Source organism: Parasteatoda tepidariorum, chromosome 9 (assembly GCF_982258835.1).
Source record: "Parasteatoda tepidariorum strain Cologne lab strain chromosome 9, Ptep-v5.0, whole genome shotgun sequence".
Taxonomy (NCBI): Eukaryota; Metazoa; Arthropoda; class Arachnida; order Araneae; family Theridiidae; genus Parasteatoda; species Parasteatoda tepidariorum.
Window position 1 is genome coordinate 8,061,309 of NC_141763.1, and position 20,352 is coordinate 8,081,660.

The following is a 20,352-nucleotide window of genomic DNA, read 5'->3' on the forward strand; positions in this document are numbered from 1 at the left end:
CATGTTTTAATGGCTGATATTGGAATTCAGCAAACTTTTTTAAAAACATATTTTAATGGGTAATACTTAAACAATTGTGACTCTATAATGACTGAAATAGGAATTCTATATATGAATTCAGTGAGCTTTTTTAAAAACATATTTTAATGGGTAATACAGTAGGGAACCGATTATCCGGAACGATCGGGACCATCGCTATTCCGGATAACTGATTTTTCCGGTTTTCTGAATCGCTACAAAAAGCCGTTTTTTTTTATTGTTAAACCCAACTAAAAGAAATATTTGGTAATAATCTTAAAAAGAAGAAAAAACGATGAAGTAAAACACTAATGATTATTTCCAAAATGATTGTAAGGTAAACATCTTTCAAAAAAGAAAGAAAAATCCTAAAATTTTATGAGCGAAAAAAAATATATATTTTTTTAAAATTGGCGGAAAAATTTATCGAATTTCGTTCCGGTTTTTTGGTTTTCCGGTTTTCAGAATTCCGGATAACGGGTTCTGTACTGTACTTAAACAATTTGACTCTATAATGACTGAAATAGGAATTCTATATATGAATTCAGTGAGCTTTTTTAAAAACATATTTTAATGGATAATACTTTAACAAATTGTGTCCTTCTATTAATTATTAATGTGTCCTTCTTCTGAAATAAATTATAATTATTGCTTGACACATTTTTAAGTAACTTTTATTCAGGGACTGCAGAACCGGGAGGGGGGCTATAGCCCCCTCACATTTCATAGATGAAGGAACCCTGCCCTTCTAAGATTACAATTTTTAACTCAATATTTGTGTAATTAAATTTACAATTAAAAAAAATTTTTTTTTGTGTGTCTATATTTAAAAAAAAACCTATTTCGAGTGAGCTTTAACATTTCCTTTGTGAAAACTGCTATTAAATCATTCCTTACTCATCCCCCTTGGGGAGGAAATATACGCCTCTATTGCTGAGCAATGGGAAAAATTCTTGGTTTCAAATTTCACAGCGAACAGAATGTAAAACAACAGTGAGACAGAATAACAATATATATATATACCATTAAATGAAAGATAAATAATTTACAGGTAAGCCATTTATTTTAATAATTTTATCTTAATTTTAAAACGTGAAGTTAAAGTTAGAATTATTTTGCGAGATTCAGATAATTTGGACCCAGTTGGATATATATATATATATATATATATATATATATATATATATATATATATATATATATATATACAGGGGTGATTGTGAGCCCAACTAAAAAATCCTGAAAATTTGTTGAGTAAAATCATTAATGACGCATTTCAAAAAATTAGTGTCTTTATAAATTTAAATCATTGATATTTTCAAAACATGAGATTCTAAATAAATTATAAGCAGCATAATTTAAATGAATAATTATGCATAAGTTTACTTTTATCTCTAATCACATTTATTATTCTACCAAAAAAAATATTTTTTAATGAAAGAGATACCAAGTATAAATTCTAGTTCCATCTGATATTTTTATACATAAATGTGATCAGTGATTTCTTGAAACTTCTGGATTTTTTTCCAGAGCTCAATCATCTCTGTATATATACACACACATATATACATAGATATTGGATTGCTTTAAGTTTTTACAGAACCGTGGTTTCCTTTATACTGACGTTTGGTAGCATTTTCAGAATTATCATAAGCAGCTGAAGATAAGCTAAACTTGACCTCTCAGTCATGAATAAATGTTGCAAACCCCCGACGATTTAATATAAATAGCTTCGCAAAGAAGCGTTATTTCTTGTAACGACTTTTAAAAAAAAACAGCTTCATAATCAAAGTATTATTCAACGCCAGATTGTGTCATTTCAACATTAGGCGTATTATGATTTGTAAACAGAGAATCACAGATCCAATCACATATGCCTGAGTTTAGTTGAAAAATCAAAGACAAAATCCAACAAAAGAAAGAATAAACTTTAAGTACATTAAAACTTTAAAGAAAATCACAAAATTAACAAATTTAATGTGTTTTTAAGCTAGAATGCTGACATACGTGAGTGTATTATATATTTTAAAAAAAGACCACTTTCAAATTTCTTCGTAACGAAATACAATCAATTGCATTTTATATAAATACAAGAAACATATGAAATTAAAATGAATTTAATATTGAAGATTGTACTCATAAAATAAATTTCAATGTCTTGGTAATAATAACACCAGTAGATATATTTTATGCTATTTTTTAAAAAAAATAGTAATACATTTTCTGAATAGGTAGGAACGTAAACAGCTGATAATTTTGAATTCTACTGATGTTTACATTATGCAATAAATATTCACTACTCATTAGTTTTCCAATTCAATAAACTACAATAACTTTTTTTTTAACAAAATTTTAGGTCATCATAATTGTCTAATAAGAAAAATTTATGTGAAAACGTTGCCTAATTTGAACACATTTCACATGTAAAAAAATTGGATTTTGTTTTGGAAATATTTTATAACACAAGAATACACTAATTACTAAACAGACTAAAATAAAAAGAAACCCCTTCAGTACCGGAGAACAAAGTGCTTTGCAGTGGTCAGAAGTAGCACACTACAAGTAGTAAAACTACTGTAGTTGCTACTTTAGTTTGCAGTGTGCTACTTTTTTTAAAGTAGTGTTGTGAGGAGTGCGATACAAAAAGGAGTAGTTTGTAGCCATTACCGACAACAACAGGGTGCATAGCCAAATCTTTCAACAAAAAATTAGCACCTTTTAAGCACTTAAAAAATATTTTTAAGCAGTATATACATTAACAAAATGCAAAATAATTTTCAAAGACTTTACGTGATCGTGATAAAGTAACTAGTTTCTGACAAAGAACTTTTTATTATTATTATTATTTTAGCTGTTATAAAATGATCAAGAGATTTTTCGGATCGCTATCAGAAAGTCAAGCCTGAAATTGAGAATATCTTGCAAAATGCAGCAGAGTTGCCCATGAGAGAGCGAGAATATCACCAAACCCAGCTCACATGCGAACTCCCAAGTATTTCATCAAACCTGTTAAACGATTATCGCTTTCATATTCTACCGACCGACAACACGCCTAAATGGATTGTGGTTGAATGAATTGCGAAGACATTGAATAGAACAATGCAAAAAGCACGTTTTTACATAATGCATGGCGAGAATAGATGTGGTAAAGAAAAAAATCTCCTTTTCGAAAATGGAAAATTAAGCACCTTTAAGCTCTTTTTAAAAATGCTAGGCACCATGTTTAACGTTAGTTTAGAAAAGAAACATTATTCTAACACAACAAATTACGGGTACAAATATTTTTATCAATGAATGCAATGAAAATGACCCTGTGGTTACAGCTGAGCGTTAACAAAAATTACGTATTTGAAATTACGTTTAACTAATATTTAAAAGAGCCATTACGAAAAATACGTAATTAATCACTTTAGTTACACGTGAGACATTGATGTTATTTCAAAGGCAGGAAATGTACTTTTGATGTACTTAATTTCTTAGAGGAAATAAAAGCATTAAACAATTAAAAAAATTGCAAGTATTTGATGATTTCGCATTTCTTAAATTAAATATTCACTGTCGAAAGTAACATATAAAGTGAAAGATTAAATGAACACATTCGAAAAATATATTACATAATAACAAACTGGCTCATGTAAACATGAACAAACATTTTTTTAATTATTCCCTTATATTTAATGTAAGCCAATTTATTATTTAAAATCATTTTAAACATAAGTGTAAATTGAGTTTCAGCAAAGTTCTTCCAAGTAAAGTAGCTGTAGCTAATTATATTTGTAGCAACCTACAAAAATAAAGTAGTTTTTCCGACCACTGTATTAAAGGGTATGTATGTATTAATACGAAAGCAGAACACCCTATTGAGATTGCATCTTGGGCTGCTAAAGACAGAAAGACTCATTTCATATATGATACTGTGAACTCTGAAGGCAGAATAGTGTGATCACGGTACTGAAAGGGTTAAAATACTTGACAAGTTATTTTCAGAATGGATTTTATTTTTGTTAAATAATGGTGAAATTCCATAATAGACATGCATCAAAAGAGTGAATTGCTTTTTCCAAAAATCTTTCACTCAATAATCTATTTTTTTAAGGTTTCTCCCATTTAAACTTCATATTCTTAATTTTGTTTGTAAACATCTAGACCAGTGGTTACAAACTGGCGGTCCGCAAACTAAAATATATTAGTTGTCATTTTTCTGTGGACAATTTTCTTAAAAAATATATATGGGTTTAAAATACTTTTCTTTCATTTAAAAAAACCTAATTTCTTCGTTTCTGTGAAATTTTACAAACCAACGGTGCAAAATAATTTATTTCTCAGGTTTTGCATCCAAGAAAATATTTATTCGAATGCAAAAATAATCGTGTATGTTGCTCTTTTTTATTTCGTTTTTTTTTTGTGAATATAATTTAGCATGTGCTTATCAGAAATTTTCTCGAAGAAATTCTCCCATTTAACTTTTTGAAACCACTCATTTTGGACTAAATTATTTACAATTGTAAATTTTACAACGCATAAAAGAGGGAATGAATATCATGTTTTATTTAAATTTCTTGAATTGAATATCGCATGAGCGAAAAAGAAAAAAATATTAATTTCATATGAATGAGAATTTTTTTTGTTGCTATAATTCCTAATAAGTCAAAAATTTTCTAATTTATCACAGAATTAAATTTAAAAGAAAAAAAAATCTTTTCACCAAGTTTCTGATTACGAAAAGATTAAAAATGATATGTAACAAGTATTATTTGTAATGCTTGTTATTTTCCTTTTTAAAATTAAAAAAACTTTGATAAAAATCTGACAGAAATATTTAATGTTCCTTCAAACATAAAAGAGTCCTATATAAAATTTTGATAAAGTTGTGGCCCGCCATTTGACTGGTGTTTTTAATTGCGGCCCCCAGCCATATGTATGTTGGAAACCCCTGATCTAGACACTGTTTAAAAAAAATTTTTTTTGTCTTGCATATGCTAAGTAAATTGTCCAAAATCTGTTCTTTTTATAAGATTTTTTTAACCAATCTATTGAAAACTTTTGTGATAATTTATGTTAATTTTTGTCTCCAAACAAAATAAACTCAAATTAAACTCAATTGGCATCAGAATTTAGATCAGTGTTATGCTTCAACCTTTTGAGAACTACCCAGTTACCAAAATATTTAGCTTCATAAACAGCATCAAAATGATACCCATAATACCACAGCGTGTCTTTGTTACTCTAATGGTGAACTATTGACAAAACATTTAAAATATTATAATAACAATTAAAGCCTCATATTTAATATTTTTTTGCTAACTTTTAATAGACAAAAACCATAATGTTATTCAAAATTAAAAGAAAAGCCTTGGATTTCTCACACTTTAATAATAATCAATTTTTTAAAAATAATGTACAGGGGAACCTGATGTTTGATTTCAAATCAAATGTGCAGCAGAACCTCAATCACCCAAATACTTCTGTCAACAGAAGAAGATTTTGAAGTTTTTTTTCCTTCTTTTCTCTCAATTAAAGATTTTTTTCATTCCTTTAATAGCAATATGCTGTCATAATTCATGTACACAAAATAAAACTTTTCTTACCAGATATACTCTAAGTCTGGATAATCGAAATTCCTACTGCACTTCTAACAAAATAAAACTTTTCTCACAAGATGTACAAAAAAAAAAAAAGGTCACTAAATATTTCTATATGATTGTAAATAATATAGTACATACATCTATATATAATACTATGGTAAAAATTCTTTCACAATAAGCATCACATGATTTCACGTTAAAATAAAAACTTATCACAAAATAATATTTAAAACAATAACAACAACACATCCCTTACAATAATAAAAACTTTTTTTTCCTCTCTTTTAAAAACATTGAATAATTGGATGAGATATTTACAATGAATGGACGGATGATGAACTGTATCACATAATATTCACTAACACTCACAGTTGAACACTGATACGAAATTTCTACTTAAAAAACAGCTTCATTAACCCCCTAACAGTTCAAGATAGTCCTTGCATTGTGCGCTAAAGGGTTAAGAGTTTTACAGTATGGAATGCTAATACACAATGTAATAAAAAGAATTTGAGTTTGATATTGCTTCAATTTGATGGCACTTCTCGTTTGGTTTCACATAAGGGTGGTCCACATTAAGATATTCTTGAAATATCTTCTGTGCTTTTATTTGTCACAAGTTCTTTGGAAGACGAGAACGAATTCAATGAAAGAATGACCCAATTCAGCTGCAGGCAGAGAACAAGGCTGAAACAAAAATATTGCTCAGTAAAATATGAATTAATATTAGTTGTAAATTTATTTATCAATCGAAACTTGTTCATTAATGTAATTTGCAAACTAATGTAAGTAATGTTTTATGAACCCAGGGTGCGTAAGCCAAATCTTTCAACAAAAAATAAGCACTTTTTAAGCACTATATGCATTAACAAAATGCAAAATAATTTTCAAAGACTACATGATCATATAAATAACTAGTTTCTGACAGACTAGTCAAAATAACTAGTTTCTGACAAAGAACTCTTTTCTTGATTATATACTAGAAATTATAAAATGATCGATTGAGAGATTTTTCGGTTCGATATCAGATGGTGGAAAACGAAGCCTGAAACTGAGAATATCTTGCAAAATGCAGCAGAGTTGCACATAAGAGTGCAATAATCTCACCAAACCCAACTCAGTGGACGCACATGCGGACTCCCAAGAATTTCAACAAACTTGTAAAATGATTGGCACTTTCATACGCTGTGGATAGATGGTAAGCCGAAATAGATTGTGGTTGAATGAATTGTCAAAATGTTGAATAGAACAATGGGAAAAGCATGCTTTTGCATAAAACGTGGCAAAAATAGACATGGTAAAAAAAAAATCTCCTTTTCGAAAATGGAAAATTAAGCAATTTTTAAAAACACCCAATGAAAAAAGCACCTTTAAGGGCTTTTAAAAAACGAAAATAAGCACCTTTATGCACTTTTTAAAAATGCTACGCACCATGGACTATGAAATAATAAGGCAGTGGTCCCCAACCTCTGGGCTGAAGAAGGGTACTAGTTTATGGATCAAATGATACTGAGCCCCCTAAAGAACATTCAATTATTTCAATCCCCATGGTAGAATTGCGACGAGATTATCGCAGAACATTACAGAGTTTTTGCAGAGAGATTTTTTATTTGGGGAGGGAAAAAGTTTGGTTCACTTTTCTGTATAATTTTTCGAAAATTTTTTTTTTTTTTCCTGCAGAATTTTTTTTTCAAATATGTATTTTTTGTGCATCAGAGATGAAAGAAATAATTGGGATTTTTCTATTCTCATTTGGGATTCAAAAAAAAAAAAAGTCCGTAATGACTGGCCTTACCTAGAATTTCAAATTAATAATATAAAATTAAAAAAAATCAGAAATCACGAAAGTTTAAAATATAGTTCGCTCTGGAAATGACGTTCTTTCATTCATTTTTCTTCCCTTTAAGGAACACCATGTTTTACATACACTTACTTGATTATCTCTTTTTTTTTTAAAGAGTCCTATTCGTATGATTTCGTCTTTGATCTTTGTTTTGGGGTTACTGCACAGATTTTACAATTTTCAATTTATGTACGAATTTGAATTTATTGTCATTTAATTTGTTTACGAATTTTAATTTTTCTAATGATTTACAAAATTTGAAGCAGGAAATAATTAGTGCATTTTCTACTCTCAAAATACGAGAAAGCGCCTATAATATTAGGATTTTAAAAAAAATTGCTTTTACAATTAACATTTTTTATACAAATTTGTAAACAAAACGTTTCTGCTACTTTGAACTAGTAATCGTTATAATTAAAAGTATCTTAAAGAAAAATATGAATGCTAGAGAAGTTTGTTCTAGAAAGCCTGAAAAAATTCTGCCACGGGAATTTCAATTTTATTTACCATTGTGTGTTTCTCTCCGGTTTGTGTGACTTTATATGGACGAGAGGTTAACTGGGAGCTGAGATAAAACTTACAACTAAGATTGTTCAATTAAAGTCCCACCCATACTGCACATGTAACTGTATTTTGTGTTGAAGGCATGTTTAAATACAATTGAATAAAAATTATTAAATCAAAAACATCTGAAATATAAAAATTAATGCCCATCCTCCATCATCAGGCCGTGATAAAATTAACAAATCTGATGCGATAAAAAGGTTGGAGAGCACTTTAATAAGGCATAAATCGTAATAGTTGGAACCTCTGATAATAGTCTTTACATGTAAAATGCTAGCTACAAGTGCAGAATACTTACAGTATCTGATACTACTGTGCGGGCTTGCACTCTGAACCTGTAGGTACTTCTTAGATACAGACCAATAGGCAGTCTCCAACTAGGGTCGACTTCCTAAAATAATAATAAAAAATAAATATAATCAGAAATCATTCATTAGACTTGATCAAGTTTAGGAATTTTATTTTATTTTGTAACTGTCGTTGAACAGCAGACTCAATATTTTGGGTTTACGACTACGAATGTTGAACTTCGTAACCTTGTAATTTTGAACCTAATCCACAAAACAAGAGAACTCCTGGATCAAGTATTGGGAAAAATTTGCCTTCATGGAGGATTTTTTTGATGGAACCGTATTTGCATTACATGTAGAGGAAAACCAACCATAGTTAGTCTGACGGCAAGGGGACTCTAATCCATGATCCGTCTATCACTGAGGATATTTTACGTAAGCACTGTGGTCGGTGCAAGCCGGATGTTGAATTTTTATCGACCAGCCGTTGCTGACCCTCATTGGAAGGCGAACGCTTTATCTCCTGAGCCACCATGGCTCAAGTTTTTACATTTTACTACCGTCGTTGAACAGTCAACCCAATTTTCTGTTTACGACTACTAATGTTCAACTTCGCAGCTTGGTAATTTTGGACCAATCCAGAAGACAAGGAGTTATGGGAACATGGAGGATTTTGTGACTCGACAGATTTAATGCGCATCAGTCACCATTTACTACACTGGGAGTCTTCGAAGTTTTTGAATTGTAATGAATAAATACTTACTTCTGTGAGGTTCTGTTCCCTGATGTAGTCATGAGGAAGATCACCAGCACCATTGTGCCGGGACAGGCACGCTTCTGGTTTGGCATCTGGTTGACAATGATCCACAATAAGGGGTACTGCAAGACTGGAAGATAATAAAAACAATCAGAATTCAAAACATATAATTATATCAATTAAGGAACTTTATAGTTTGTCTATGTAAGGAACAACCCTAACCATTCATGTGGAGTAGCGGCAGTCACTATCGTTATGAGGTTTAAGCATTTCAAGTAGGGGTGTTGGGTCCTTATTTAAAAAAGTGTTTGGCTCAGGTAGACGAGAGAGAGAGGGAGTCAGGGGGGAAAGAAGCTCCCCTCTTTGAAATGTGCCATTTTCTCGTTTCTATAGCAGCAGACGTCCTTAGACTTTGTGGCGAGGGGAGTTATTTTAATAGACAAACTATACATAGTCTTGACTTCTTTTTACTTTAAAAAAACTGACTTAGCCACACAATAAAGGTGTAAAATAAAATCATGAGTATATTATAATACGGAATGATGAAAAGTTATAGTCAATTCGTTATAGACAGCACACAAAAAAATCCTATAACATGAGTAACCAGGGTGCATAGCCAAATCTCTCAATAAAAAATAAGCACCTTTAAAGCATTTTTTAAGCACTATATACCTTATCAAAATGCAAAATGAATTTCAAAGACTTTCAGGGATGAGATTGGCCAAAGGGCAAAAAAGCTGAATTTCCAAGCAAATAAATTTTACGTTGTCAATAGAAAAAGTCTTCTTTATAGTAACTAATTCAAGAAAAAAATTTACTTCTTACAGGAATCACGATAATTTATTTTAAAATCGTCTGAATACAAACAGCAATCTTGGAGTTTAAAATCGCGTGAATATGAAACACGATAATGGATTTTGAAATCACGTGAATATGAAACTCGATATTCGATTTTAAAGATGGGAAAATACAAACTGCGTTATATAATTTTTAAATCGCGTAAATACAAATCACGATTCATAATGTTTAGATTGTGTAACGAATCACAATGCGTAATTTTTAGATTGCGTAAATACAAATCATGATGCATAATTTTTAAATCGCGTGAATGCGAATCCCAATGCCTTATTTTAAAATCACGTATAAATACGAAAATCGATGTTTGATATTATAACCGCATGAACAAATAACAACATAGGTTTTTAAAAATGGGTAAATACAAATCGTGATATTGGATTTTTAAATCATGTAAATAAGGATGGCAATGTATGATATTCAAATTGCGTGAATAATAATCGTAATGAGCAACTTTTAAATAACGTAAATACGAAAATCTATGTTTGATATTTAAATCGCGTAAATAAGAATCAAAATATTAGCAGATTCTGGGCTTGAGACTTCTAAAAGGCTTGTTTGAAGAAGCGACGTCTGAATTACGAAAATACGAGCTATCTGGCAAGCGTGTAAAAACGATATCGTCTGTGCATAAAAGAGTAGAAAATAGCTAAAATAAGTAAAAATGAGAAGAGTTGGCAGCAATGTACTTTGAATTTTCTGTTTATCTTTGAAAATCGGAAATACATAAAATTATTTTATTTCAAAGGCTGAAATTATCTTAAAAATCTCATCCCTGGACTTAACATGATCACGATAATATAACTAGTTTCTGAGAAATAACTTTTTTCTTGATTATATTAGCCACCCTAAAAAGATCGAGAGAATTTTAGGTTCGGATAATGAGGGTGGAAATGAAGTAATTGAGCATATCTAGCAAAATGCAGCAGAGTTACACACGAGAGTGATAGAATATCACCGAACCCAGCTCAGTAGATGCACATGCGGACTCGTAAATACTTAATCAAACCGTTGAAATGATTGCCGCTTTCATACGCTATGGACCGACGAAAGGCCGAAATGGATTGTGGTTGAATGAATCCTGAAAATGTTGAACGGAACAATGTGAAAAGCACGCTTTTGCATAAAACGGGCCGAAAATCGACACAGTAAAAAAAAAATTATATATCTCATTTTTGAAAAGAAAAAGTCAAGCACTTTTAAAAAACACCTCATGAAAAAAAGTACCTTTAAGGGCTTTTAAAAAACGGAAATCGAAAAGAAGCACCTTTAAGCACTTTTTAAAAATGCTATGTACCATGTGAAATACATTTCAGGACAAAAAAAATAAACTTACTTGAATTGCAACGTTAGATATTCCTCTGTCATGAATTTAGACACAGGGATGTGATAACTGAATCGAGGTCCTATTTTGTGTGCACACTGCAAAGTGTTGCAATATTCTTGTCCAATGCTTGCATTCAATTCCAGTAATCTCAGGGATTCAATGGCTTTGGGTAAATCTAGACAAAGCAATCAATATAATCATAACAACAACTATAAAGTTCAATTTAAGATAGTTACAACAGTTGAGAAAGTAAATGAAACAGTTTATAGAGGGTGATTATGGGTATCCTGTTAAATTTTAAACCTGTCACATATTTCCCTCATTACCCATGTGGTGAGTTCTATGTATAACAAAATTCTCCATATCTTCCCTGTACATATTATACATAATATATTAAGAGGAAAAACACAATCACTGTTGCTCTTGTGTGAGCTATATTGAGCTAACTATACTACTTTTGATTGCTGGAAAAACTTAGAGAAAAAAAGTACAGCTGAACCTACTTAAAACAAATAATGCTACAGTAAATTAAATAGTTTAATATAGCTGAAATATCATCCTTAAATATTCCATAGATCACAGTCTGAGTGGTTACCCTTTTTTAACCTTTTCCTTCTCGCTCCCGTGATATTTCTGGGCTGGAGTGTTCAGTAGTAACGCGCCAATAAAAATATAACCAATTAATTTCTTTTGCCATGAAAACATTTTATTTCTCATTTTACACACCAGATGGCAGTACCAGGATATTTTTAAGGTAATTGTAGATAGAAAGAGGTAGTAAGAGATGTAGGAAGGAAACTCGATACTACTGTTCAGATTGTGATGTTGGCCTCTGTATCTCATGCTTTGAAATTTATCACACAAGAAAAAATTACTAATCTTTATTTAAATTATACGTAAGTTTAATAAAATTCTTTTTTAATGTTTAAAACAAATATTTTTAAAATTTTCCTTGCTTGCTGGAAAACCAACATTAAGTCTTAGTAACCCTGAATGTCGGCTTTTCCTATAAATTTAATTTTTTAAAATTTCAAGCTAAAAACAAATTAAAAATGAGTATATATATTGTTCATAGACATATTTTTATATAATTTTCAGGGATAAAAAAGTGGGCACTTTTCTGACCGTTTTGTTGAAAATTAACCGATTGTTAAAGGGTTAAGGTCAAAGAAGCTAAGTTAAAATTACCTTTACGGGGAAGCAACTTTGTAGCTCTCTTAAGTCGCCTTTCCCCCGACAGCAAACTTTTATCATTTCTCAGATTTCGCATCTTCTGCTGAAATTGATTCCTCACATCAATATCGTCGCTCCCATTTTGCTGCTCGGTGACATTCATCAGCTTCGATCGTTGGACGACATTCAGTTCTCGGGTGGGTTTGAGCTGGTTTTGATGAACTGGATGGTCCTCCAGGTCTGAAGGTTCCAATGATGTTGGCTTCTCAACAGTCGTTTCAAAATTATCAAAAAATGATGATTTGGTGACGCCCTGGAGTTGCCCATCATTCACATCTTTTCTGATTATCTCATCAAGCTTAGCATTACTTAAATCAACTGTATGTGAAAGACAATTTCGCATAATTCAGATTCTTTTCTTTAAAAAAAAACTTAAAACAAACTTCAATGTAAAGATTACAGTCTTAACCCTCAGCGTACGGCTCTCGTGATTTGAGCGGGGTATCAGTTTGCTTCTCAACAACCGAGTCACATGAAAATCGCGGGCGGATAATTCATTCCCCTTGTTTCAATATTGATCACGCTATTTCCCTGTGTAGGTTAAAAAAACATCATTTGATGCTTATTTTTGCTGCTAGATGGCACTAGAGGGTTCAGGAATTTTTTCTCCTTGTTTGATTCCCCCCCCCCCTGCACATTTGTGAGTTTGCATTCTTTTTGTTTTTCTTTTGAGAGAAAAGCATTTATTTAAGATATGGATTTGCCGAGTGTCAGAGGCGTTAAATGTGGGAATAACAAACGAAAATATCTTGATTAAGACAGTGATTTGGAGTATCCCATAAATCTGGGCTTTTATTTTATTTTTTCTGTTTTATTACAAATTTTCTGTAAAATGTTCGAGACAAAATGTTTACAAATTATGTCAGAAAATGAAAATATCGCAGGAATTTTTTCACTTATAATTATATACTTTTACCCGCCGTATTATATACATTTTGAAAATGTAAAAGCTATTGAAATTCTTGTAGTATTTTAAGACAACTGATGAAGATGTGAATTGTAGCATATGTAGATAAAGAATATATATAAAATATTGTCCCATGTTTCAGGACCCCGGATAGTATAAAAACTAAGCCGTATACGGAGGGTTAAAAAAGGTAAATACTTTCTTTTAGGTGCTGAATACCATTTTAGAATATCATTTACTTTTATGTTCATTTAATTGCAAGTGCTTTTAGAACTTATTAAATATGTAGCTAATGTATTTAAAAATGAAGAAGAAACATACGTATAACATATCTATATAAAGAAACATGCATATATAAATACAGGGATGAGATTAGCCAAAAAGCAAAAAAGCTGAATTTCCACGATAGTAAATTTTACGCAAGCGCAACCCTTTAATAATAACAGTTTAAGGTAATAAATAATGTGTTGACATACAATTGTGTACTAATCTATCATTATATAAATGATTACATTGATACTTAACATTTATTACTTGAAAGACTACCTGGTTTAGCAAATTAAAACTACTGAGAATATACATTAATATTTCATTTCTTTTAATAAATACTGTAATGTGATTTATAGCAAATATATCAGTAATAATCAGTAATCTTTTTCCCCAAAAACAAATTAAATTAAATCTCTTTTTAAGTTATTGCTTTTGTTCGCTATATCTTTTATGTTTTCTACATTTAGTCGTTAGTCCATCTTCAAACATCTTGTGACAAATCCTTTTTTTTTCTTCTTTGCAAGCACAGAATGTAAGTTTTGAATATATTCCCTTCCAGTTTCTCTGATGTTGTAACACTTACATATACTAATAATCGTCGTTAGAAAAACAGTCACCTTTATAGTAACTAATTAAAAAAAAATTTACTTCTTACAAGAATCGCGATAGTTGATCTTAAAATTGCGTGAATATGAATAACAATTATGGATTTTGAAATCACATTAATATGAAACTAGATATACGATTTTGAAAATGAGAAAATACAAACTGGGATAGAGAATTTTTAAAACGCGTAAATACAAATCACGATTCATAATTTTTAGATTGCGTAAATACGAATCATGATGCGTAATTTTTAGATTGCATAAATAAGAATTATGATGCATAATTTTTAGAATGTGTGAATGAGAATCCCAATGCCTTATTTTAAAATCACGTATAAATACGAAAATCAATGTTTGATATTATAAACCGCATGAGCAAATCAAGACATTGAATTTTAAACTTGCGAGAATCGCTACATAGGTTTTTAAAAAGGTGTAAATACGAATCACAATATTCAATTATTATTCAATATTAATTCAATATTCAAATATTAATTCAATTTTCAAATATTAATTCATTAAATAAATTTAATAATTTTAGTTTTATATGATTGTAAATTGTAATAATAAATAAAAAATCAGCATAATGATAAAAGTTTGGGTTGTCATCAGCATTATATTAATAAGTTTGGGTTGTCATCAGCATAATATTAATAAGTCTGGGTTGTCATTAGCATAAAATTAATAAGTTTGGATTGTCATCAGCATAAAATTATTTTCGGGTTGTCATCAGCATAATTCGCGATCGCAACACTCGAATACGCCATCTGGGGAGAGACCGGTTTCATGCCTTTAGCCCTTCTCCCTTCCCTCTCCTCCTCTTTTCAGTTGTATAAGAATGTACTACGATATTTTCCCTTTTCTTAATATTTTTCCTTTTTATTTAATAAGAATATTTTTTAAAATTTCCATAATACTTTGTCTAGAACTATGCTTAATGTAGTTTTCAGTTCCATATAGTTTTTCAAGTTAAAAGATTTTAATCTATATGAAAATCAAGAGAGAAACTAACGTACTTCCTTCCTCTATGACTTTCCACACGCTAATGGGGAAAGCATGTGAAGTGTTGCCATAGGAAAAGAGTTCTGCTCTACGCCACCTGCAGCCCATTTCGATCGCCAATACTAAAAGTTTGGGTTGTCATCAGCATAAAATTAAGTTTGGGTTGTCATCAGCATAATATTAATAAGTTTGGGCTGTCATCAGCATAAAATTAATAAGTTTGGGTTGTCATCAGCATAAAATTATTTTTGGGTTGTCATCAGCATAATACTAAAAGTTTGGGTTGTCATCAGCATAAAATTAAGTTTGGGCTGTCATCAGCATAAAAATTATTTTTGGGTTGTCATCAGCATAATATTAATAAGTGTGGGTTGTCATCAGCATAATATTAATAAGTCTGGGTTGTCATCAGCATAAAATTTTTTTTCGGTTGTCATCAGCATAATATTAATAAGTTTGGGTTGTCATCAGCATAAAATTAATAAGTTTGGGTTGTCATCAGCATAAAATTAAGTTTGGGTTGTCATCAGCATAATATAAAAAGTTTGGGCTGTCATCAGCATAAAATTAATAAGTTTGGGTTGTCATCAGCATAAAATTATTTTTGGGTTGTCATCAGCATAATACTAAAAGTTTGGGTTGTCATCAGCATAAAATTAAGTTTGGGCTGTCATCAGCATAAAAAAGTTTTTTTGGGTTGTCATCAGCATAAAATTAATAAGTTTGGGTTGTCATCAGCATAATATTAATAAGTCTGGGTTGTCATCAGCATAAATTTTTTTTTGGGTTGTCATCAGCATAATATTAAAAGTTTGGGTTGTCATCAGCATAATATTAATAAGTTTGGGTTGTCATTAGCATAAAATTAATAAGTTTGGGTTGTCATCAGCATAAAATTATTTTTGGGTTGTCATCAGGAATTGTTTTTTTAAATTTTATTATGTAAAATTTAAGCAAAAAGATAAAGTAGTTATTTAAAGAGGTCTTAATAACTGTTTTACAATTATTATTTGTGTACAATAATTAAATATAATCTATAATATAAATATATGTATTAATCTATAATACTAATCTATTATTATAAAAACGATTACATTGATACTTAACATTTAGTGAAAAAAAAATTACCAATTGAAAAAATAAAGCTGGAAATTACATTTTTTCTCAGTTCACATAAGAGACAATTATTCTCTGCTGCCCTTACTGTGGGAGCAACAATGGCCAATCTAATATGGTGTCCCTGAAAGAGTGGCCAACAAATCTGCCCTTCAGGTGCCTGTATGACCTATGTCATTATCCAGGTGGGCATTGGAAAAAAAAATATTTCCTTTTATTTATTGCTAAAAATGTTTTTATGCTATTTTTTACTCAATTTTCGAATAAATTTTTTTAAATTAAAAATAATGATTTTACTTTTTTTTTAAATTTAAAATATTAGCAAATTTTAATAATAATTATTTATTCTGTTTAATTTAAATACCTATGAAAGAAAAAGGATAAATTATAAAAATAGAGAAGTTAAGCTAAAGAAGTATGAAAATTGTGTTAAAACTCTCTATACTATTTGCATCAAATTTTATTTATTTTACTAGGAGGCTCCGCCCCCTGCTCGCTAACGCTCGCCAACCCCCGAGAATTGCTACGCAATCCTATGTGGTTCACGCTGTGAACCATGGCTCTCTGCGCTCGCTTGCCAATGAACACAATGTTCTAGCACAAAGACATAGTATATTATCATCAAAGACATAGTATTTTATCATCAAAGACATAGTATTGTACTTATGTAGAAGAATTCTATCAATGTTCTTATTTGCTTTTAAAAAAGTATATTAGCTATTTAGATTGTACATGGTGAAAAAATCAAAACATTAGCTAAATAAGAAACATATTAGCAAAATAAATTATCTGAGATAATAACCCTCAAAAAGTCTTTCATTTTCAAGAACACAAAAATTTGTTTTATCGCCAAATGAAATATTTTTTGGTGATCAGCATTATTGAAATCAATTTCTATATTAATTAACATTTGTGATTAAGTACATAGCATTTTAGAACAAAATAAGGATGTTTTACATACAATAAATTAAAATGCATGGCTGTTAGCATCACCCGAGAAATACCACGTGGAGGTCGCCATGCTGCATTTCTAATCGGGGTGTTTTGATTTTGTCAATTCCCCTTGCCTACTGCCAATAGAACTTTCAATTAAATTTTTTTCCAAAAAACATTTTTTTCTGCAAAGCTCTAAGAAATTAACACTAAGCATTTAGAATTTCTTTGAAAACACAATTATAGATTTGGCATCTTGGAGTAATTACTGAAAGGCTGTCAAATGACTTAACTCTTGACAGGCCAACATAAAGTTGTCCATGACTAAAAAATGTCCATGTCAATATGAATCGCTACATAGGTTTTTAAAAAGACGTAAATACGAATCACAATATCGGAATTTTAAATCTCGTAAATAAATCGCAACACGCAAATATGAAAAGATATGTTTGATATTAAAATCGTGTGAATAAGAATCGAGATATTAGCAGATTCCAGGCTTGGGACCTCTGAAAGGCTTGTCAGAAGCAGCGTCGTTTGAACTACGAAAATCGGATCCATCTGGAGAGCGGGTAAAAAATTCGGAAAATCTTATCTGCTGCGTGTAAAGGGGAGAAAATAGGTAAAATAAGTAAAAATGAGAAAGGATTGGTAGCTATGTAGTTTGAATTTTCTGTTCCTTTTTGAAAATCGGTGAATTTTCTGAAAAAGCAGAATACTAATTTAAAAAAATGAAATTTTTAGAAAATCTGAATTTTTGATAAAAAAGCTGAAATTTAAGAGATAAAAGTGAAAAAAGCGGAAATCCGCTAAAAAACGGAAAAATCTCATCCCTGTATATACATAAAGAAGAAACATGTATATAAAGTAGAAACATTTTCTATAAAGATTTTTCTTTCACAATGAGGTATTTTTTAGTGTTTACTGACTTATATTATTTTACTCTTTATTTAATTGATGCTCATAGATTAAAACTTTGGCATTGAATTTTGAATAATAATAATTAAGATTTCATTTATTCAGTGATTTGTTGGTAATAATTCATTAATATAAACAGTTTTAAGTAGAAATAGAAATATCAAGTATTTTAGTACTATTAAACAATATTAAGTATTATTGAGATAGTCAATCACAGCTTTGATGAATTTAAAAATCAAATCAATAAAAAATAATAATTAGATTTAAATAAATAAAAAAAAATTGCCACTTGTAATTTTTAAAAATAAATCATAACTTTTATTAGCTCTACATTTTTTCAATACTTTTCTTAAAGGAGGTGTAAACGCAATGTTTACAACTAAAAAAAAGTATCATTACGATTTAGACCTTTTTTTTTACATAAATAATAGGTCTTATAAGAATTCAAAAGGTTTAATAGAACTCAAGATGTACAGTGTGCAAAATAAAAAAACGGACCACCCTTATTAACTTTTGATCTAATGATCTGATCTTCACGTTCTAGGACTTAATCTTAATGGCTCGAGGGGGTGACTTCAAATATGCTAATTAATAAATGCAGATGATATTTTAAGTTGCAAAATCACGCACAAACATGTACTTATAATAAATAAAAATAATTTTTATCCGATAGATTCGGGATTTTAATCCCTAAAACATAGAGGGTAGCTGCAATCTTAATTTTACTTTTTGCGTACAAGAACTTTTTATGAAAATTTTAAAAAAAGTTTCACAAAATTATAAAATTTGTTTATCCAAAAAAATAACTTTTTGTAAATATTTATTATTATTTCATTTAGTAACAGTCGAAAAAAAAATTTGAATTTTAAGGTAGACAATGCATAATTTTGAAGAATATAATTTTACATGGCAAAATATAAACTTTGAGTGAAGTCGGTGGAATAGTTCCTAATAAATCGAATTTTAAATATCTGACTTTTTTGAAATTCATTTTCTCAGGAACTTTTTTTACCGATTTTGCTCAGATTTTACATTTTGCCATTCAAAATTATATTCTTCAAAATGATGCAAAAAATTTTATATCTTACAACTCAAAATTTCTTTGACCATTATTAAATAAAATTATAAAAAATAATAAGTATTTACGAAAGTTATTTTTTTGGTATTATCTTGGGATAAACAAATTTTATAATTGTGAGCAAAAATTTTTCAATTCGCATAAAAAGTTCTCGAGATATAGCAAAATACGCAAAAAGTGAAATTAACATTAAGGGGTAAAGTGCTTTCCTGATCAAATTATGCAGACCACATCACCCAGATTGCAGCTACCCCCCATATTTTGGAGGTCAGGAATATGCAATAACATTTCAAAACGTATTTGAGCAACATAACGTAAAGTACATTAAAGTTTCTTACCTATCGAATGTGACTTATCATTTGGCACCCTGATGGGTATTCCTTCATTGTTTTCCTGTGCAACAGCTTTCCTTTGGCTGGAAGAACAGCAGTAAACAAAGCACTGTTGGTTCAATCTCTGGCACTGGGTAGGAATCCCGATCATTCTCGGTTTGAGTATGGGGACGGACGTAGGGAAGTAACTTTGGTAGGAGCGTGTGGTCGATTTCATCAGGCTTTCCGTCGTTGAACTACTCCACCTCCACACCTGACTTATTCGATCAGAATTCGAAGCTTTGTTCTCTATTTGAATAAAGAGAGAATAAGTAACATGAATTGCAGTTAGTAAAAAGGGTTTCCTGTTTAATTTCAGAAATAAAATTCCTCCACTTTTTCAGGTTAATTAATTTGGTATCAATATTTAGAGTGATTATAAACACAGGGTGCATAGTCAGAATTTTCTACAAAAAATAAGCACCTTTTAAGCACTCAGAAAATATTTTTAATCACTTACCAAAAAAAAAAAATCATAATTAGGGGATCTGTGCAGTAATAATGTTATTTTCTATCGTTTAAAGTTCTTAATTTATAAACATAAAATTCAAAAACTTAATCATAATAAAATAACTAGTTTCTTATAAATATTACAGAGAAAATTGTGAAAATCATGAATATTTTTTTTTTAAATTTAGAGTGACAATTGACAAGGCAAAGAAAAAACTTCTTTTTGAAAG

General features: G+C 30.0%; 1 protein-coding gene across 3 annotated transcripts in view; it reads right to left on the reverse strand.

Annotated features, from left to right (window-relative positions):
• Positions 1-5,371: 5,371 nt before the first annotated feature.
• LOC107452364 (uncharacterized) overlaps positions 5,372-20,352 on the reverse strand; it is a 218,805-nt gene continuing 203,824 nt past the window's right edge. For all 3 annotated transcript variants that reach the window (XM_087150772.1, XM_087150774.1, XM_087150773.1), the window contains 6 exons: positions 19,640-19,921; positions 12,428-12,790; positions 11,249-11,414; positions 9,064-9,187; positions 8,309-8,401; positions 5,372-6,290 (listed from right to left, as the gene is read on the reverse strand). In XM_087150772.1, coding sequence (XP_087006898.1) covers positions 6,210-6,290; positions 8,309-8,401; positions 9,064-9,187; positions 11,249-11,414; positions 12,428-12,790; positions 19,640-19,921 — 1,109 coding nt within the window. In that variant the 3' untranslated portion in view covers positions 5,372-6,209. The remainder of the gene's footprint in view (positions 6,291-8,308; positions 8,402-9,063; positions 9,188-11,248; positions 11,415-12,427; positions 12,791-19,639; positions 19,922-20,352) is intronic.